Source organism: Pezoporus flaviventris, unplaced genomic scaffold (assembly GCF_033815535.1).
Source record: "Pezoporus flaviventris isolate CSIRO_AGI_PZ_B2104156 unplaced genomic scaffold, CSIRO_AGI_Pfla_v1 ptg000047l, whole genome shotgun sequence".
In the NCBI taxonomy this organism is placed as follows: domain Eukaryota; kingdom Metazoa; phylum Chordata; class Aves; order Psittaciformes; family Psittacidae; genus Pezoporus; species Pezoporus flaviventris.
In genome coordinates, this window is record NW_026892595.1 from 14,065,542 (window position 1) to 14,087,945 (window position 22,404).

General features: G+C 40.6%; 2 protein-coding genes across 4 annotated transcripts in view; one reads left to right on the forward strand and one right to left on the reverse strand.

The window, feature by feature from the left end:
* Positions 1-5,048, reverse strand: part of OLAH (oleoyl-ACP hydrolase) — a 221,580-nt gene extending 216,532 nt beyond the window's left edge. Inside the window, exons 1-4 of the mRNA XM_061468387.1 lie at positions 4,016-5,048; positions 2,698-2,836; positions 2,001-2,100; positions 811-980 (exon numbers count right to left, since the gene is read on the reverse strand). Coding sequence (XP_061324371.1) covers positions 811-980; positions 2,001-2,100; positions 2,698-2,836; positions 4,016-4,145 — 539 coding nt within the window. The 5' untranslated portion in view covers positions 4,146-5,048. The remainder of the gene's footprint in view (positions 1-810; positions 981-2,000; positions 2,101-2,697; positions 2,837-4,015) is intronic.
* CROT (carnitine O-octanoyltransferase) overlaps positions 1-22,404 on the forward strand; it is a 47,923-nt gene that overhangs the window by 13,792 nt on the left and 11,727 nt on the right. For 2 of the 3 annotated variants that reach the window (XM_061468378.1, XM_061468380.1), the window contains exons 1-4: positions 16,991-17,149; positions 19,655-19,779; positions 20,629-20,810; positions 20,975-21,099. In XM_061468378.1, the coding sequence (XP_061324362.1) occupies positions 17,035-17,149; positions 19,655-19,779; positions 20,629-20,810; positions 20,975-21,099 (547 nt within the window). In that variant the 5' untranslated portion in view covers positions 16,991-17,034. Of the gene's footprint in view, positions 1-16,990; positions 17,150-19,654; positions 19,780-20,628; positions 20,811-20,974; positions 21,100-22,404 lie in introns of those variants that run through there. The other variant, XM_061468379.1, reaches the window with a different exon arrangement.

The window sequence follows — 22,404 nt, forward strand, 5'->3', positions numbered from 1 at the left end:
TAACCCCAAATATAGGTTTCTTCCATATACAAATTAGCACTTTCTCCTCCAAAACATAACAAACTTCAGGAATTAGACTGTGCAGAACATCGACGGAAGGAATTACTGTGTCTGTAAGATTCTTAGGTCCTTACCCTGCTGCAATTACTAAAAACTTTAATGAAAGAATGACCCAATAGGAAAAAAAGGAGCTTCAATCTGCAATGAAAATTATCATCTACAATAAACAAGTATGTTCTCTGCTTGTATTCAAGTTCTAATGTTTCAGGGCGTTATTAAGCATCAGGTTCCTATGGCTAAAATGGGTCCCACATCCAAGAGTGTCCTTGTCTTCGCCAAGGTAAGAAACTTTAACCACTCAGCTACATGAGCTGTTGTGTAACATCCACTTGGAACAGCAGTTAGGGCAGAAGCAGCTGGTTGCGCTCTGGATGCCTAGAAGACAGGGATTCTTTGCTTCTGCTTAGGCATGGATCAGGATACTAAATTCAGTGATCCTGAGGCACCATCAGTTGAGATTTTTAGCCTCAGAAAAGAGGTCAGAATATTCCTTTAGATCCTGTGTAGAACTGTAATTCTACCATGACATGTTCACTTCTGTAATAACAGTAGTGATTGCTACAACAAGCAGTGTTTTCATCTAGGGCTTAACTACTAGAAGCACACAAAGGAGAAAACTGTTTAGTGTTTCATACTCTTTTTTTGTAACAGAAACAGGAACAAATTACAGAGAAAAATGAAAACCTGAATCAGACAGAAATAAAACTGTAAAATACAAGTATAAATGTAATACAAAATTGTAAAACTTACGACCATGTGTGAAGTACTCTAGAGTCTTCTTTGAGAGTATTTATCAGATGTTTCTTACGGTCTTTATTTTGCGGAACCTCAAAAAGAGTTCCTCCTGAAATTTCTAGATTTGCAAGAAGGTCTTCATCTTTTACCCCATGTGCGGTTTTGAGGTAAGTAAATGCTTCAGACTGTCAGCCAGACAAAACAGATCAAGTGTTGTATATAACATACTTTAAATAATAACTTAATTAAGAGTTGTTTTAGTAAAAAGTACAATGATTCTGTGTCTCCAAAATACAATGAACGGCTGATTAGTTTAACATCCACAGAAAACACTTATTGGAAAAGCTTAGCAGGCTGTGTTTGCTGAAAATACGGATTATGAGTGAGCCAAGTACCCTCAAGGTCTGAAACTTTCACACAGACAAGTAACCATTAAATTAATTTTGTTTGAAGTTTGATTCTCACAACTGAACTATAACTAATAATCTATTTAAGAGAAAGAAAAGCCTAGCAGTGGACACAAATCTGACTGATGTAGAACTAGAGAGTCCAACTGATTATGGAAATGCGTAGGAATAACAGTTGCTTCCATCAAGTACTAGCTCGTACTCAGGATTGCTCAGAAGCCCCAGAAACAGAAGAATGGAAATAGCAAATGCCATCTGAGGACAGGAAGACTAGGAAAAAGCCACTTTACTGTTGTTTTCCTGAAAAGACAAGCAGACCACCGGAACCTCAGCAGAAACTGAGGACAGATTAAAAAGCCAACAAAGCAGGTGAAGAGAAAGAAACAGACAAATACACTGAGGGAGGGTTGGTGCTGGAGGATTACAAAAGATTAGGTTAAGACAGCTATTTCACATGTTACAGAGTAGGGAGTGCCACTTCATGTTTTGTTTTGATTACATTTCGGTATTAAGCAAGAGGCCATTAGTAAATAATACCGTATTCAGAAATGTGGCATTAGTTTAAGGAGACTGTTCTCCCCAGGCTAAGGTTAGCAGCAGTGAATACTCTGTAATGTGAAATTCTCTGCCTCAGAATTAATTTCCTTTAAGAAAACAAGAAATTTTTCTGTGTAGACTCAGAAGCAAACATTGTTTTCTGTTAAAGCCACTCTACATTCCATACTCTAAAATGTTATTTTTACTCTTGGTAGCTAACTTACTGTTTTGTTTCATACTGGTAACAATTCGGAAACTTACATTTAGGGTGGGTGCCCCTGATAAAAAAAGATGGATTGGTTCTAGTCCATACTTTTCTTTCAAGTGTAGTGCAACTGCAAGACTAACATACGATCCAAAGCTGCAGCAAAAAGAGAAATTAAAGCAAAGTAAGCAAAAACATATGTAAACCCCATAAAATTTAAATATCATTTGACTTTCAGTGTTAACGGGCTATCTTGAACAGTTACTCAAACCATATGACATGTAAGTTATAGTCATATTAGCTAATTGACATGAAGTGTATTCTTGTGCAGTCTGCTTTTACAAATCAGACCTTTTTTTAGTCTCTCTTTTAGTATTCTCCTTAATTTGCAGTAAGAACAGTTATTTTGAATTCTTGTGACAGAGTGATCTTCACAATCTATGTGTTTCATGTGTGGTTTACCCCCCTACATTTTAGAGCAAGCACTGACACAAATATTAACAGTAAGAACAATTATAATTTGCCAGTATAGAAAGAAAAAGAAACACAACACTGCCGTTTTTAGAAGATGTTGTGCCTGAAGTAATAAGAGTCTTTGACATCAACAGCATGTTTTAGGATGACTTGACAAAAAGCTTTTGCAGAAGGGTATTTTCCTCAAGTTTTTGCAAATAAAGGCAAGTAACTATCTATTCCTAGAGTTCAAAGATAAAGCTCCTTCACCGGAGTATCTACAAATGTATGTATTTTTACCTGTGACCAAAAAATGCAAATGGTTTTTCTTGCAGTCCTTTTAACAAAACACTTGAAATTTCATTAACTACATGTGCCATGTCTTTTGCAAAAGGCTCCCCCTGACGAGAATCTCTTCCAGGAAGGTTTACGGAGGACACTGCAGAAGAGGTGGAGGAAGGGAGGGAAAAGAATTATAGTTATTTCAGATAGAAATAGTACAATCATTTTAATTGAGCTTTTAAATCTATTTTAGAGAATATATAGATTATTTAAATTAAGCTTTCTTAAAGCTGATACAGTGTATTTGCTATTCTATTACTGTTTTTTAATCTTGTGAAGAGATTAGGTTTACACCCCTTCCTTTACTCCCAAATGTTGCCTCTCTAACTGTTCTGATTGATAAATGCCTTGGGTCAGAAATCTGCAGTGTAAGGAATTAATAGATGAGGGAAAGAAAGTTGGTTTTCTAAAATCTTCTTGACATCACACATACTTCCAAACTCACATGGAAGTAATGGGTCAGATGCAAAGTATTTTAGCAGAGAAAGAATAAACCAATATCTAATACCATAGACAGAAATGTCTACATCTTACTTCCTTTCTGCACAAGACATCTCTGAAAGAGCATGCTGCACCCTGATTTTATTCATCCGTGTCTGCATTTGTTTCTAGGCCATCTCCTTAGTAACTTATTTGGAAGTAGTTCCAGTGAAAAAAAGCTTTTTCTTCCCTTTTTATTAAGAAGAAAAAAAAAAAAAAAATCCATGCAAATCTGATGTGACTTGTGCAACTGCTTACAGAAAGCACACAGCATACAAGCATTTAGAGGACCGGTACAATTGCCTTGGCAATGGTCTCCATTAATGTCGACTGTCATAAATCCACAGTTTAAACTTCAGTTTTGATACAAGAAGTGTAAAACCATGCAAACACTCTGGATAAAAGAACTTCTGTTCAGTCTCTCAACATTAAAACTAGGTTCTCATATCTTCATTGTTGACTTTGCTGATGCCTTTTTTTAACATATTAACAATATGACAGTGTACTGCTGTTTCTGAATCACACCAATAGTTTCTGAAGCAGTCAAGCATACTGTAGTCTTGTATCCTCACAGCTAAATTTCACAACTTTTTAACGTATAATTTGATCCAAGGTGGCACAGAAATTTAACAGCACCCTAATGGAAATGCTAGCTCCTAATGGAATTCCTTTCTGGATTAGATCCGCTGGATAAACATTGCAGTGCTATCAAGAACATCATAGTCCATTCAAAAAAATTTGCTACCATGTATTTCAGACATGCTTAACTTCTGCTTTACCCACACAAATGACTAACCTTCAATTGAACTGCTGAAGAGGCTGCCCCAATGAGCAAAATGAGAAGCTCCACTTCCAGCCCATGGAAAGCATATCAACCTATAGAGAGCATCTGGCCTTTTGTATGGACAAGCAACCACCTTCTCCATTCCTTAAAAAAAGCCAAAGAAAACAACACATCATTCTAGAACAAGACTTTTCAGGTAGAACAAATGAAGTCTAATTTGATACAATGGGCTGCAATATTTTCTGTCATCAAAACTACTTGTGGTACATCAACTATCAGTTACATTCTTTTTGAGATGGTGGAGTAACAAGAGCCGCATTCAGCTTTACCACAGCAGGTTTAGTATTTTCATTGACTGACAGAAGTAACAGCAGAAGCAAGATTTATAACCCCTTCCTTCTTGCTGAGAAGGAAAAATAGCATTGAATATGCCAACTGCATTGTCTCTAGCACCAGATACTGTCTTTACTATCTGAATCTTCTTTCCAGATTTTCTTGTCCTCCATTCTTGCTGATTAGATTTGTGGATATAAGCATTGAGATGATATCCTACAATTGGTAGCATATGCTCACTATATGCAAGGGCTGATTCATCATAAAATACACCTATATGCCTACATGCAGTCTTTTTTACCTGCACAGAAAGTTTTAGAAATACAACCAGATCAGAATAGGCAGCAATTCATGCCTATTTTAAAACTATGTAATGCAAGCAAGACAGAAGCAAATCTACCCTAATGCTGCTGTGGCAATTTCTTGATTTTCACATATACATACGTCTAAACTAGAAAGTTTGTTTACTTTGTTAAGAATCACTTCAGAGAAACTCTAAGAAGAACAAGTCAAAAAAAGTGTATCAACAATCACTGGGCAAACAATTAAAAATAGCTAAAGGATAGTGGAACCAGTGCTGCAGAAGACAGAATCCCTCTGGTAGGTTCATTTAGTTCCAGTACCATTAGTTCCATTTACACAGTTTTCCCACAAAAAGACACAAACCCTCAAACATTTCTGAAGCCAATGTTTTGACAATCAAATAAGAAAAGTCAAACTGATTCCAAAGGTGATACAAAAATGTAAAGCCTGATAAATAAGCACATTTAGTCAAAGCCCTTCAACTGTTCAGAGATACACTACCAGTCACTGAGAATTTTCCACATTTTCTACTCATACACATTTATTCCATCCCCATTCAGTTTACTTTAGCTGCAAATACCTGAGTAGCCGGGAAGACCAGCAGTGTTAAGAAGCAATAGCCTGAGGGTGGATCTACTCCTCAGCACTGCACAGCAAGAAAGAGCAAAGCCAGCTCCACAGGAGAAGAGCAGATGTGCACTCAGGTGGCACAGCTGCCTGCTTTTATGTCTTTTGTGGGCTTAAGGGGAGGAGCTGTGTGTGTCACACCCCAGAAAAAAAAGGCAGGGACTAAGGTACACAGCATCCTAAAAGGGAAACAGGAACATCATGTGTTAGGTGTTACATACAGCATTTGTCAGCAAAATGAGGAAGGTGCACTGCATCAATCCCACTGATTTAAAAAGCACAGGTTAACATGCCCATGGCAGTACAGAACTTGTAGCAATTTCAGTACATGGTGACCCACAGCTTTACTGAAGGAAAGGCCTTATAAAGTATCCAAGAAAAGCCTGGCTTTTCTCAGGAGTGCAGCATTCACACCTCTGCTGGACAGTTTTGTAGGGGCCTGAAAATGCTGATGTAGACCATCGCCTGATTTGAATAAAACACTGCGTTTGGTTGGTAGGCCAATTGTAATTTCTACAAGCTGGAAGACATAGTGGTGTATGAACAACACACTGGTTGTATTTGATGATTTTATACTAGCTACCATATTATGCTCCTGGTGACCAGATGCTATCAATCAGACAACCTAGAAACACCAGTGCATTTGTAACCACATTTGTAGTACTAAGAAGACTGGCTTTTTTTTTTTTTTTCATTTTTAGTTAGCTGTAACAAGAATAATAAAAATATTCAAAAGCAGTGACAAAAACTAAGGAACCTGAGTGCCAAAACGGGTTCTGATGCTTAACTTGAGACACATAGGCTGGACTGCTTTGTGGTTTTCACATCATTCTTCATTCTTCCACATTTGTCTTCATCATTTCCAGGAAACTGACAAATCTGTGATGTTAAAAGGAAAGCCTGCCTGTAGGCCCACCCAGTCAGTAAGCACTGCTCCTTTCTCACACAAGGTCTGCATTTTTTTACTCACTCCTGATTTCTGCTTTCCTGGGAAACCCTAAATCAACCCTTCCGACTGCAGCAGTTTCCATGGGAAGGCCCAGTCTCCACAGTGAGGGCTGGCCCCGGGGCTTTCAGCTGCCATTTCCAAATCACAAATGTGGAATCTGTTGCTAAGGCTAGTGCTTTGGTGTGACAATTATTATGAAGTAAGATGGGGCACACTTATGTTTGAGAAGTGCACAATTTAAAGCAGGTTACATTGGCTAGTCCTGACCTGTGCTGTTGTGCACCAGACTACTTCTCCACATGAGGTATCTGCTATTATCAGAGGTGTTTGATCGTAAGGTGAAATTTGTAATGAAGCACCTAATATGCTTTATTTATTCCTACCTCAAATTGTGCCAACTGTAAAATCTGACACCTTGTTATAGCCCTGTTTGTAACATTAACAGTTGTTAATGTTATAAAAGCCAGCTCAACCAAAATTACGTTTGCAATTTCCAGAGCTGAAGGTAAAAGAGGGCTTCGCAGAAGTAACTTTGCTAATCCAGTACTAGTATGGAATAGGACAGGCTTTTTTGGTTGAAAGGGATCTACGGTGATCATCTAGTCCAACTCCTTGACCAATTCAGGGCTGACCAAGTTAAAGCACGTTGTTAAGGGATTGTACAAATGGCTCTCAAACACTGACAGGCCTGGGGCATTGACCACCTCTCTAGGGAGCCTGTTCCAGTGTTTGACCACCTTCTCAGTAAAGAAATGCTTCCTAATGCCCAGTGTCAACCTCCCTGGTGTAGCTTTGAACCATTTTCACGTATCCTATCACTAGGATAGGAAATTAACAAGTGATACACTGAATAACTGCAATGATTTTTTTTGTTGCCTGGATACAAAACTGTGCATACTCTCTGGAAGGGAAGCAATGAATGTTATTATGGAGTAGGAATCGCTCTTCTGAATAAACCCATACCACGGGATTTGATGACAGTGTTTCCCAAGTAATTATGCAGGTATCCCAGAATATTTTATGCCATCATCACACATCACACCCTATGGATAATTGCCAGACCTTCTAGGGAAAAACTCTTAGCACTGTTGGCTGAAAAGCACGTGATTTCTATGCACCAGTTGAAACAAATTACATTGATCAGAAATTGCTGAAAAAGACCTGCATTAACAGCTCTGCTGTTTAATCCTTTGGGAATCATCAGTACTTAAGGTGAGCCAAGTAAAAAGTTGCCAGAGACTGAATCACAGAAAAGACAGAAATAGATCCTAAAAAGCATGAAGAAAACCGTCTCAGAAAGCTAGGAATGTTTACGGACAACCAAGGGCACAGGGTGGTAGGTAATCAAAGGGAGAGCTCAAGGAAGGAACAGCAGACTAGACAGTGACAAGGGCTCACCAAAACAAAATGGAAGTGAGATGTGGGACCAAAGAAGTGCGGGTGCTTATGTGTGGAAATAGCAGGAATCCAAGAAAAGTAGAATAGGAAGAGCCTGTAACTGTAGATGCTGATTTACTTCACCAGCAAGAGTTTAAATCTGTAGCATATTAGGTAATATGCATATGTATATAGAATATTTGAAGACAAAATATTTTTCTTCTATAGTCAATGATGTTAGTGAGGATGCCTGAACCTTCAGACCCTGCTGTTATCAGGAAGCAGAAGTGTCTCACCTCTACTAAGTCACTGATAGAGCAAGGCACAGGCAATTCTGCAAATAGCTAAATGGGTATTAACTGATCATACACTGACCTTTATTACATATTGGACAATCAGGTCACAGCACTGACATTTTGATAGGTGTATTGATGAAATGAGGAACGAAGTCGTTTCTTCTCTAGAAGAGTCATTTTGCAAAATGAAAAGAAATGCAAGAGATACTCTTGCCAATGTATTAGGGAAATAATTCAGCGTGGATGTAGTTTAGTACCAGGATCCTTAACATAGAGGCTTTTCCTTGAAAGGATTTAATCATGAAGAAATTGTGCTGGTTGTCACCCATGATTAGATCACATGTCAGCAAATATGCTGAGAAGCTTTATGCTAAGACCTGTGGATATTTTTCTTTACTATTTGATATCTTTCTCTTTGTAAATGGGTTGAGGTCATTCAGGTGTTGCCATCATTGCCAGTGGCTGCTAGTAATTATTACTTCATGACACCACCTACAGATACACTGGCATCACAAATAGGCCTCATCTTCCCACCTGTCTTCCCCCTCTCATACTCCCAGAGCAAAGCTATGGGACCAGAGGAGGATTTGGTAACATCTTCACACAAGTTAATGAACGGCCCATGCTGTAAGCATGAATTCACTGATGGACCTGATGAGATGTGGGTCCTGAGGGAACTGGCAGATATAGTTGCCAAGCCATTATTCATCGTATTTGAGAAGTCATGGCAGGCTGGTGAAGTTCCCCGTGACTGAAAAAGGGGAAACATCACACCCATTTTTAAAAAGGGAGAAAAGAAAGACCCAGGGCACTACAGGCTGGTCAGTCTCACTGCAGTGCCCGGCAAAATCAGGGAGCAGATCCTCCTGGAAACTATGCTAAGGCACATGTCAGATAAGGAGGTTTTCTACAGAAAAAGGAACTGGAGAGGGTATCAAGGTTCATCGCACAGTGTCCAGAGGGACTTCCAGCTGGCAATCACAGTGCTTAGGATGCTTATGAAGTCCAAAGCTAGTACTAGTAAGGCAGCTATTGCTGCAATGGTGGTTACAAATCAAATCTAATTCTGTTGCAAAATCTGTGGGGAAGGCAAGTATGGGGAGCAGGGAAACTGCATGGCTCAGAGAGTAACCTACGACAAAGCTGTAACTGAGCTGCAGGTTTGTCATCAACTTTGTCTGGTCTTGCTGATGATGAAAGAGAGAATCCTGCCCTTCCCACGTTCTCGGGGCATAAATGTCTACCTCAGTCTTTCTGCCAACACTAGCAACTACATGGCTATGTAGTAAGAGCACACTGTTTATCAAGCTGAAAACTTCACCTGTGCTAGTCAGCTGATCCCGTACAGTCTTGCCATCCTCCTGTTTTTAAGGCAGGTTGCCCCTCGTGACCTTTTTGCAATCTTTAGCCCCTTAAATAAGCTGGAAAGGTACATGCTGAGATTACATATACAGCCCCAGGGTTTGGATGTAAAAGACACATCTGTGGAAACCTAATGGAGTAATTTGCCCTTAGTTATTTTACAGCTTTTACTGAAACAAAAATCCCGCGGAGTCTGCCTTACTGGTTTGAAAGACACATTCAGCTGATGTAATTCTCATTTAGAAAAATAAACATCTAAACCACACACAAGACAGAATTCTTGCATGAATAATCAATCTGTGGCATGCTTGCAGCTGAATCTGGATTTATTGCAAATCTAAACATATCTGGATAGGGAAATGTCTCGGTTGTTTTGGGGTTTTGTTTTGTTTGTGGGTTTTTTTGTCTCATTCTTTTTTTACAAGACAGCAGTTAAAAATAATAGATTATTTCAAAATTGTCTTTATCTTTCCACTGCTTTCATCTGTTGGCCTTATGCCTAAGATCTGACTTAGATCCTATTACAAAGAAGAAAGGATACATAAGAATAATCACGATTTTCCTGGATTGTAAGGTTTTCAACAGAAACAAGTTTTTATTTTATTACCTATGAAGCTAGATATGTGATCTGATGAATTAGTGGCAGACAAAAGCTGCTTTAGAATGTTCATAGTCAAAAAGAATGCTTCTTTGTTGCACTATTGGCAAAGAAATTGCTCAGTGTGAGAAAAAACCTACTGAATTTAAAGAAAATATTTCGGGGGGGAGTGCATATCCTTTTATTCACATTTAGAATAAGCTGAAAATAAAATTTTAGTTCTATAAAGATATAAAGATTGTTGTGGTTTAAGCCCAGCCAGCAACCCACAACCACGCAGCCACTCGCTCAACTCCCCCCTGCTTCCTCCCCCCACTCCTGGAGGGATGTGGAGGAGAATCGAAAGAATGTAACTCCCACGGGTTGAGATAAGAACAGTCCAGTAACTAAGGTATAACACAAACCACTGCTGCTACCACCAATAATAATAATGATAAGGGAAATAACAAGGGAAGAGAACACAACCGCTCACCACCAGCCGACCGATACCCAGCCTGACTGAGCAGTGAGCTAGCCCTTCCAGATAACTGCCCCAGTTTATATACTGGGCATGCCATGCTGTGGTATGGAATACGCCTTTAGCTGCTTAGGGTCAGGTGTCCTGTCTTTGCTTCCTCCCGGCTTCCCCTCTTCCCTGGCAGAACATGAGACTCAGAAAGTCCTTGGTCAGAGTAAACATTATTGAGCACCAACTAAGAACATCGGTGTTATCAGCGCTGTTCCCAGGCTGAAAGTGAAAAACACAGCACTGCACCAACTACTAAGATGGAGAAAAATGACTGCTACCGCTGAACCCAGGACAAAGATATAAAAGATTACAACAGCAGTCAGATAAATCACAGAATAATTTTGGTAGAAAGGGGCCTCTATAGATCATATAGTCCAAGCCCTGCTTCATTGAGTTTTGAATATTTCCAAGGATGGAGACTCCACAGCCTCCCTAGGTAACCTTATTGTAGTGTTCAACTGTGCTCATGGTGAAGGTATTTTTCTTCCTAACTAACCCCTTGTTGCACCTTGTATTTGCAAGTCTTTTGTCTTTTAACTGACTATATCCAAGAAAAGCCTGGCTCTGTCAGTCCTCTTCATACCCTTCCATTAGGTAGGTGAAGATATTAATAAAATCCTCATTTAGCACTCTCAAGACAAAACCTCTCAGCCTCCTATACACCACCCACTCCAGCCACAATCACAGGGGCCCCTGCCACACTCGCTTCAGTATTTTGACATCCTTCTAGAGCAGTGGCACCCAAACTGGACACCGATGTGGTATACTAAAGAAATTTTGGATTATTGTTCAGTTGTGCTTTTGAGAGATAGGCTTTCAGGGCATGATGAGCTTTTACATTTGCTTTATTCATTATCATGGCATTACCTTAGTAGGTGGGCAAATATTAATTAAACAGTACAGTTAAACCCCAAGCAACAACAAAACTGCTCTTGTACTGACCAGCCTCCAGAACAAACATAGAAATAGACCCAACAGCCCCACCCTGCAGAAAACATAAAGGCAAAGGTAAAGAAACACTGAGTGCTCACAGCACAGGCCTGTTTTGATATTTCTTGAGTGAAAAGATATTCTATGGTGCACAGTCTAGAAATCTATGGAATGAGTCTTTGTGAGCTGCAGGACTGTGGTATTTGCCAGTTGGGCAGTCCAGGACAGGAGAGCTTTCTCAGCTATCTAGGCACTTGTAAATCTTACATGCTAAACACATTTCATTCAAGCACACAGGGGTTAACTGCTTGCCTGTAGGTTCTGAAAGCAAGGCAAAAAGCAATCCTATCCCCAGATGGCTATCTACTCACAGAATTTAGATCTAAGGTAAGTCAATTCACCAGCCTCCCAGTAAGCACAAAGTGGATAAGGGAGCCTTGGAGTCAAACCGTCCACTTCAGTGGTACATACGGAGTCTGCTATTCAGGCTGCTGGATTGCTGACACCCAGAGAGGCATCTGAAACATATGGCTGAGAACATGGAAACTTTAACAAATCAGGGCATTAACAACTTGGCATCTGCAAACTTGTAATAACACAGCTGGCAGGCTGGAGGACAGTTAGTCAATGTCATTCTCTATTGGTTTTACCTTTACAACAGAAATGTGGAACAGCCTATGGATACCAGAATGTCTCAGAGTCCTAAACATTGTGATCTAGTTGGAATTTCTTATTTCTGCAGTTGAATAAGTACCTTACATGTTACTGCATCACACACATGCTTGTTCACATTCATTAGTCACATCATCATTAATAAAAGTAAAAAAATACTTATTTTCCAGGGTAGGTACTTAGGCTTTTTGGAAAATAACAGGGTTGTGAAAAGAGGTGTCCTGTTAGAGAGAAAGCACACCTGTAACATACACTGTAATACTCACTACAGTGTTTTTTAATCCCTAAAAGTTTTCCTAATTCAGGGAAAAGCAATGGTGTGATCTTGCATTTAGGAGGTGAATAAAGCACAGGGATAAACCCTGTAGGAAACCATGTCTCAGTAGCTCTTGAGTCCATGAAACTCCTGGTCTTTGCTTCTTGAAAAAGAAAGCCTAAGGCAATCTTTTGTCATTAGACATTATAAAGTAATGGAGAAAAGTATGGAGTTATACTCAGCTTTTTTCTCCATTGGTCATATTTCTCCCAGCAACATCTCACTCACGCCTGCATTTTTAGCAGATTACACTCCAAATAGGTTAGTGCCATTGCTAACATCTAAAAGTTGATGCTGAAAGATATCTATATCTGTCTTTATCAACTGATACTCTATTCTCCAGAAAGCTGCCTTACCCATCCCTTTACTTAGACTTAAAAAAAATTATGGGAAATCATGGAGAAACTTGTTTGTGGACAGCTTGCAGCTGATGTGCTCACAGCATCACTAATGCAAAATTACTGAAATAAATATTAAAGTTACACAGCACTCATTCCCAGTTTTATTACCTGGACATTCTGGTGTTGAAACTGCAAATATAAAGACCATGTGGATGCTTCAAAGGTGAACATGAAAAGGAGCAACACAATCTCCCCTTTTTCCATCTCTTTCTGCTGTCAGCTTAGTTCTGCATAACCTTTGCTCAGATTTTTGAGGAAATTGTTAAAGTGAGAGAAGGAGCTATGAGGAAGTCCATAGAGTTGAGCCGTGAAATGTAAAAATGGTAAAATTGGAGGTGGAGGTAAAGGTGAAGACTGCTGAGATAGGGCCAGGCAGCAGCTCAAGGATCAAGAGGATGGATATAAATGTGGAAAGATAATAACATCTCAAGGGAAAAAATGAAGCGGCAGACTGCAACATCAAGCATGTGCCACAGGGAGCAGTGAAAGCTGACCCTTTTCCATCTACAATCAAAGGCTCTGTAGGTGGTTAACATACTAATTTAGTAGGTCATTAATTCTGGCTATCTTTTGTGTATATTAACCACAAAGTAACTGCTTTACATATAACAGCACATACCAAAAGGTGACTGAACAAAGTGGCCCAGGGAAGGAGAAATAGTGAGGCAGGTAATGAGAAGCCATTTTGGCAGCAAAGAGATGGAGCAAGAGGGAAGCCACCAGAAGGTGCTACTGCTGCAGATGGAATGAGGAAAAGAGGTCAAGGAACAAAGCCCTGTTCACATAAGCCGCTAGTGACAATGCAGTACAGCAATGCGGACATTATGTTCTGAGCATGGCAGGTTATGTCACAGAAAATATTTTAAAATTGATGCGAAAAGAAAATGAAGAAAAGGAGACGAAGTGATCCCTGTTATGCCACCTTCTGGCCTTCATCCTCCTGCTCTAAAAATGTACAGTAAGATAATAAACTTTACGAATGGCAGAAAATGAGGATTAGGGAGCAATTCAGCAGATGAGCAGTTTATCTGCTTTGATTTCACAGCACCTATGCTAGATGTGCTCCTGTGCAAGTACAATTGTGAAGAATGACTAAAAATAAAACCCTTCCTATTTCCATCTCTACATGTTGAGCAGTGTATCAGAATGTGTGTTATCTAAAATATGTGGATGGAAAATTTTTTGCTAGGGCCCAACTCGGATAACATCATAGCAATTCCCATAACTACAACTAAAAACTTTGGAGCAACATTTTAAAAACTTGCCATTTGCAATGCAGAATATGAAACAGCAGTCACTGCTATTTCCCAATTACCAATGCCTCAGTGGTGTTGTGACCTGAAAGGGGTCATTTAGGATGTCCTCCTTCCCCTTGGGACCAACAACCAAGTTCGTGATACCCTTGTAATGAATTAAGGTGAAACAATACCATGTTTCATGATTTATTAATACAAATACAAATACAAATTTATTAATACAAAATACAAGGCATGTGGTTAGAGGGAATAACTCAACAATGATTACTTTAATTGGATCAGCAAGTCCCATGCCACACATTTTCACTTAGATTTAGTCACTGTTCAGTGGAAAAGAGAGGAGAAGAGAAAGGGAGGAAAAGAGAGAGAGGAGAGGAGAAAGGGAGAAAAAGAGGGAGAGAGAAGAAAAGAAGTATCACCACCTGTGGATCTAGTGATGTCTCATTGGTCCTCTTCACCCAGGAGTATTGTTGGTGGTGGGAGCTCTCCCTCTGACCTGAGCCCTGCACTTTCATGTTCATGTTCTTTTGGGGTGTTATCCATGATCTGTATATGAAGAGTAGAGGGGCATTACTCTGATAATAATGCACATAGCTTAGTGAGCACATGTGCGGTTTCAAAGCTGGGCTTCCTCGAGGGTCCTCTGGGTGGTCCTTGTCCCTCATATCCTGGTGTCTGCTTTTCCATCTCCATCCTCTGAGTCAGCTCATCCTTGAGTCATCCTTTCACTTATCTGTGGAGGCTCATCAGCTTCCAATAAAGGGGCAGAACAATCCTATCTACACAGTGTTGAGAGCCAACATCCTTGTTATTTGCTTCATTTATGCTCAGGGTCTCCATGGCCAAATGCAAACTGTGCTGGAGACAAGCTCAGTTTCCTGTCTCTGACTCACACTATGGAATGAGACAAGCTCAATGTCCAGTATTTCACAAGTGGCAAGAATAATCAAGAAATTGTAGGGTTGTAGTTTTGGTCTATCACATGCTGACTTTGCTACACTCATTCAAAACTAGACTTACAGTTGTGAACTGAAACCTGAACTAAAATCCACTAAGAAATAGCAACTATCACTACAAACTCCTCCTTAAACTGCATTTTTGGGGAAAGAATTGTGTTGTACCTTTGCTCTTTTGCACAGGCTACTAATTAGACTTTTAGATGAAGACATGCTTGCCTTTGATTTTAATCCCTAAGCTGCCTTTGGACCTACCTAGAAATGAGTGAGATGGCTCAACCAAACAGTATTAAAAAACAATGTGTGACAGAAACCTTTGATGAAAGGGATGATGACAGGGATGCTAAATCTACCATTCCCACAAGGGAACAGGAAACAATAGGAAGCTGCAGTCCTCATACAGCCTCTAGTAGCAACGATGTCTGAAGCCTTATTGGGATGGAAGTGAGCAGTAGGGTCTGCAATCTCTCAGGGTTATACAGGGTTTCTGTAGGCCCCATGTCTCTGCCTGGAGGCAGTGACAGCAGGCACCAGGCTACATCCTTGAGCCTGGTCCAAACCTTCTATTTCACGTAGAGACTCTTGGATGATGCAGATAGCCACTAGGGCAGGAGATGGAAGTGCATGTCATGCTGTCACAGCAAACTGCTTCTATTACTACTACAAGACCTACCTGAGCTGCCAGTCTTTAGTTATCAGCTCTCCAGGACTTGGGAGCAATTCAGAGCAACCAGGTCTCCCAGCAACAGTAGGAGAGGGGGCAGCCATAGGTCTCCAACAGATGTCACCCACGTACACATGCAGGTGGCAGAGACTCCTTCAGTGTGTTAAATACAGTGCTGGCGGTGTTTCTGCAATTAGAGACCTTTTAATCTTTTTAACATTAACCACGGCAAGTGAGACTGGGCAGGTCTCGTCTCTTTCCGAGTCCAAGCAGTGCTTCACCATCTGGTGAAGTGTTTGCTCCAGATGTGAGGAACGCTCCAGATCGCAGTCTCACTGCTGGTGGTTTGTGCTTAACCGCCACTCCCGCAGAGCTGCAAGTCACACCCCACAAGCCTCAATCCCACAGGTAGCACAGAAACCCACCGGTGTAGCCTAGACCTGCTCCACAGAAACGGGAGTCCTTGCAGACTCCTGATCTCTTCCCCAGCCGCAGAGCAGTCGGGCTTCTTACCCCTGAGCCAGGAGCCGCTCTTGGCTAGGGGTGGCTCGCATCAGGGTTCGGGCTGCCGCCGGAGTAACTGGCACAGCCCGCAACGAACACAAGCGGCGTCCCCGTATTTTACTCACACCCCAGCCCACCACCGACGGCCCTTCCGGAGCGCAGGGGGGCGGTGAAGGCATTTCATGCTTCCGCCTCTGCGGTCGCACAGCCTCTGCCGCTCCGGCCGCCGCCTCTCTGCCTGAGGCTGCCCCGCCCCGCCGGCTTTCAGGCTTCGCATGTAATCGGGGCAGAGGTGGAAGTCGGCCGGCAGGGAGGCGGAGTTGGTTGAGGCTGCGTGGGTCTGTTCGGCTTAAGGTAAGCGGCGCTCCGCGGGGCGAACAGCGATCTCCGTCGGTCTCTTTCATCGGGGGTGCGCGGCGGTGGGGCTGAGGACTGTGCGGACGGCTCGGCTGTCTCCTTACTTCCGTCCCCCTGGGCCTCTCTGGGGCAGCTGCGCGGTGTGGGCCCTGGTAAGCAACGCTACGGCGCGGTGGTGGCCCCGGCCGGGTTCGGTCTAGTCGCTCGCGGGCCGTTCTTCTGCCGGGCGGGGATCGCAGGGGTAGGAGAGGTGGGTCTGAGGGGACTGGCGGGTTGCGTGATGGCGGCCGCGCTGTGGATGATTCCCCCTTCGCCAGTTAGCCACCGATCGCGGTTGGCGGGTGTTCCAGGGCCGGCTGGCTGGCTTGTAGTCGGGAAAGAAGGCGACGGGCCTTGAGTTTGTTAAATCTCGACATACGCGGGCAAAGGTCATAGTTTTCCCCTGTTGTGTGTGTACCTCTTGTGACTTCAGGCCAGCAAGAACCGCTTGATCCTGGTTTTGTCATGGGACGCTTCCGCGGGTTTTTCACCATGGAAATGGCTAGGGGGTAGGGGGAGACTGGGGGGAGATACATTCAGGCTTCCTTAATGGTCTGTTGATGTCGTGCTGTAGATCTACATCATGCAGAAGCAAGTCCTTGAATCCTCTGAGGAGCGAACATTTCAGTACCAAGATTTTCTGCCTTCCCTGCCAGTACCTCCTCTTGATGAGTCTTTAAGTAAATACCTTGATTCAGGTAACGACTTAATATTGTAATAGTAGTGTGGTGTGTGCTGTTATAACCAGGCTAATCTGAAGGTGTTTGTGATTTGTAGCTGCAGGTTTTATAAACTGATGTGATTGGGGTGGGGGATCTGGACAAGTTTTAAGTGCCAAAGGTCTTTTTCAGGTTCAAAATGGGAAATGAAGTGTCCAGAGCAACCTGAGTGAGAGTTGCCATTTAATGCCTATTTGCCTTTCTTCAAGGGAATTGGTTATCTAGGAAAGTTAATTTTTTGGTTTGATGGTTTTGGTTTTTTTTAGGGTTTTGCATTTTGGTGTGGGTCCCGTCCGTCCCATCCCCCCAGCTATATCAGCAGGTGTAATAAGAGATATTTATCCATCTGAAAATCATATTTTGCATAATAACTGCTTTGCTTGTCTATGAATGTGTTTGCCCAGGATCTCTGTTAAAAAAAAAAAACAAAACAAAAACAGCAAAACAACAACCCCCAAAAAATTATTTAAAACTTTTTCATACTTACATGTTCTTATTTCTCACCAGTACTATTAACTATACAGTAGTAGGAGGAGGCAGTGGTGGGCATTTTTGGATAATTTAACTTGAATATCATTTCTGCTTTAAAATGTTTGCTGTCTAAAGGTCAAAGTTTTGAAAACAGTATCACTGCACATGTGTCTAACTTTGTTTATAAAGCAAACATGACTGGTTAGTCCTTAATATCTTATCAGGCTTTGATATATTGGGATTGACAAAGATATATTACCTTTACTTTCCCATGTTTCTTTAATAGTCTTAAGAGTTTGTAGACATTGAGCTTTTTTCTGGAACGTGTTCTTCATATCTTACCTGTAACGCTAATAGAGTAAGACCTGGAGTTCTTTCCTTCGCAGAAATATATTGCAGCAAAATTGCCCTTTCTGAAAGTAGAAGCGAAGTTCACTCTTGAGTTCCCTTTTTCTTTTTTCTGAGTGTAATAGAAATGGCCCAGTAGACAGTAATAGGTTTTCTTTGGTGTTCCTTATGTCATCACTTTTTGATGTAATATGTCGAAATGGTGCTTTTAGAGGAAAAAATGCTGTATGTGTCTGCATGTCAAAAAATATTTTCTTTTTGTTGTAATGCAGATTAACTAAAATTGTGCTGTGGTAGTGAACCTGCAATAACAGAATTTCTGTTTTTAACTTAGTTTTGTAAATCCTCACTCTCCAAGTTAAAAAATAATTCTCATGGAGTGATAAAGCCTAATAGTGAATTTGTTTTCTCATTCTGAGCTGTGTTTTCATAAATACCTTATCACACATCCTTTTTTTACCTGAGTTACTTAGTTGTACATAAGTCATTTTATAACTTCAATGTTGATCTCCTTTAGTCTTGCTGGAGGTTGGAGGAAAGTTAGTCTGGTATTTGTTGTTCTGCCCCGTATTCCCTTGTATAAATCACTTATAGCCAGAACATGTACAGTTTACTCTGTGATTCTCATTGCTTAAGCTTGTAATGTGTTTAGTCTGTGAAGGTGAGCGGAGGAAAGCAGATGCTTCTGAAGAACAGTTCAGAACCTCCAAATGACCCTTCATAGATGCTGTGAATCATTCCTTGGAAGCTGCTGTCTTTCACTGGTGGAATGAGCACACCAGGCACTTAACATTAGTTAGTATACTTGTTGGTAAAGCACTTGTCCGTTTAAAGCTAATCAACTGGAAAAGCTAGACAGAATATGCTTCAGAAGGCACCTTGTTTAGGACTTTACAGTAGCTACCTCTGCATTGGATTCAGAATGACTAATCTTGTTTTAAATGTAGGCCTTGAGCAGAGAAGTGGCCATAACCAAGTTATTTAGCCTTTCAGCTCACCCCAGAGGTTAAGACTTGGAAGCCTGGACTTGACTGGAGAGTATGAAACCCCAAAGTTCTAGCTTTCGAGAGGGTTCCTTAACTATGCAACTGAAGGTGTCTTTCATGGAATGCTTCCTGTTCATGAAGCTGATCTCTTATGCAGAAAGGAAGGCAAGGTCTGTGGAGGGGTCTGGAGAAAGTGGCAAGACAGAAGTTTCACCGAACTCTAGTGAGAAAAGGGCTGAGGTCTGCTCCTTCCTAATAGTGCTGCTGATCACGTAGTTGTTAAATGGAAAAGAGGCCCTGTAGTCATACAATCATGTAAATCATCTAAGCAGCCTTCCAGTATCTGAAGGCGGACCTACAAGGATGCTCTTCATGAGGGACTGCAGTGATAGAACAAGGGGCAATGGGGGCAAGTATAAACAGGTTTTCAGCAATTGCTTTCATCTGCTGTCATCTGTATTTATTTGAAAATATGTATTTGTTTCATTAGAAGACACTGATCTATTTGCAGATATTTGAAAAGGTGTTCTTCCTTCAGATACTTGTTTCAGAAAAATAAATTTTGAGTATTTTTATCCATTCTATAACCTGTGGATATCTGAATTTTGGAATAAATCTCAGTATAAATGCAGCTTAAACCACAACATGTCTTTAAAATAAAAACATTTCCTTCTTACAGTGAAGCCATTTCTTAATCAAGAAGAATATCAAAGAACTGAAGCTATAGTTAAAAAATTTAAAAATGGGATTGGGAAAGAGTTGCATGAAAAATTACTGGAAAGAGCTAAAACAAGAAGGAATTGGGTATGTATTTGGATAAGTAGGAAATCATAATTCAACTTTTGAAAGTTGGTTGTTCAGAATATATTTAGGAAGTTCACTTTGCCTATGGATATGAACACATTCACTCATATGTGTGATTTGTTTTTCCCAAAGTTGAGTGGCTAAGAGAACTCACTAACTGGAATGTTAAGTTACCTGCCAGCTTTTGAATGCTCTGTCTGTCAGTCTCCTTCTATCACTTCCATCCCTCTTCCCTCTACCCTGCCTCCCCACCCAAAAAAAAAAAAAAAAATGGAATTCGGAGTTTGGTCCCTATCCATTTCTTTCTCAAAGAAAGCTACGTGATAGCATTTTTAAAGTTGTCTTTCAACAAAGAAGGGGATACAAGGGGGATGTTGCCAATTCATGAATTGGTATTCATGAGAACTTTGTAAATCTTAACATGACACAGTCCAGAGTGGGGGTTTTCAGATAAAGATAGAAAAAAATACATTAGGAATTATCTGTCCCGAATCCTCTCAACACAAATCTCCTTTTGTTCTGTTCTTCATGGAGTAATCTCTCTGATGTGAATATCAGCCACAGCTGACATCTGCAAGAGTTTAATATTGGGCAAGAACTCTTTATCATAACTTACAGTTTAATAGTTTTAAGCCATACTTAATTTTATTTTAAGCTTGAAAATAGAGCAGCTAGATATGTTGTTACCCTCAGCAGTTAGTTTTGAACCACTATCCTCCCTTCTATTTTATAGAAACTACTACTGAAAATTAAAAAAGTTAAAAAAGCACACAGTTGAATAATGAGGTGATTTTTAAAGAATTAATAACTAAAACTTAATTCTGATGCTAGACATTTTTCACTTTTCAGCTGGAGGATTGGTGGCTGAATGTGGCTTATCTTGACCTTCGCATATCAACGCAAATACACTGTAATATGGGAGGCCCTTGTCCCTATATTGAACACTGCTGGCCACCAAAAGAGGGCACTCAGATAGAAAGAGCATGCATATATACATGGCACATCCTGAAATTCTGGGATCTGTTGCGAACGTAAGACTTTAAGAAAAAATAATTATTAGAATGCTAATGGTCTATGTGTGCTTTAGTTGCAAAAATGTTTATGTTCATGTTTTGAAGTAAAAGATGGGGTTTGCTTGCCTTGGTTTACTTGCATAATCTTTCTTGTTTAATTTTGGTTGGTTTGTTTACTACAGAGAGAAGGTGCCTGTCGAGAGATCTCTGGATGAGGTTCTGGACATGAGCCAATTCCGAATGCTCTTCTGCACTTGCAAAATTCCTGGAGTTACCAGGGACTCAATCAGCCATTATTTTAAAACTGGTAAACAAATGCTTTTGTATTAATAGGCTAATGGAGTGGTCATTTTAACCATAAAATACTCACTTCCTAACATCTAAGTGAGATATTCATGAGTGCTTATCTAAGGAAGCGAAGAAAATGTGCAATCTGTGGATGCCGTTTTTGGTCAATATTTAGTCCTTATACAATAGATTAAAAGAAAACTCTGCTTCAAATTGTATGTTACCAGCCTGACGCCTATAATAATTAAGCCAGCATTAAGAATTGAAAAAGGACAAATTCCATGGGTTTATAAATGCGGATGGGTTCCTTGTATTATATGGGCAGAATTTCAGCATCATTGCTAGTTGCATGTTTTTCCACAGAATGCATTCTTGAGTATGCTTTTTGTACATCCTGTTGGAATAATTCTGATTTTCTGTCATTGTGATATTTCTTGACTTGGCCAGCTTCTTCTATTTTCAGTCTTGGAAGTACTCCTTAGTGCTTCTTGAAGTCATTCTCTTAAACTCCAGGTTTTCTGGGGTGTAGGCTCAAGAGCTAAAGTCTACTGTTATTATTCATCCCCCACTAACAAGTACTGTAGTATTGGTAATCAGCTAACTAAATCATAAGACCTCTCCCACATGCAGTCTGCGTCTGGAGTTGTTCAGCATTGTCACTCTAGATATGCACAGGAGATTTAAATTCCTATAGGACTCAGGAATTCAAGAAGGAGGTATTGTCTTGTTCCATTAGAAAATTTGAAAAGAAATCTCCATGCTGCAGGATATGATGAGAAAAAAATGCAAAGTTTAAATACCAAAACATAGAAACATTCGGATGGTGGAAATTCAGTTTGTTCTGTTACGATCACACTTAATACACAAAGCTGTGGAGATACCATTTATGTCACTTGTGCCTTTTCTGGGTCGTTAAGGTGTGTGTGTGTCTTAACATAGACAGAAGAAATTGCCATCTGGAGAGGGATCCTGTTTTTCTTCTTTCGCTGTGGAGGGAGCTGATAAGGTCTAAACACTTGAAGTAGTATACAGATTGCAGAATAGAGCACCTATTGACAGGTGGCATCAACTGGAGTCAGAGACCACACTGAAAGCCAAGAGAGCCTAATCGGTGGAACCTGGAGAGCTATTTGGTTCAGCCTGCAGCAGATGCTTTAACAAGAGCACGTGGAGAGGTCATTAGATGTTAAGTCTGTTTGGTAGATCTCTGCCAACTGTAGTGATCTCAGGCATTTAATTTAGCTATGTTAAGTTTCAAACTTAATTCTGTCTCTTGCTTCAGAGAGCTTGGGTTAGGAGGATGCTACCAAAAGTAACTGAATTT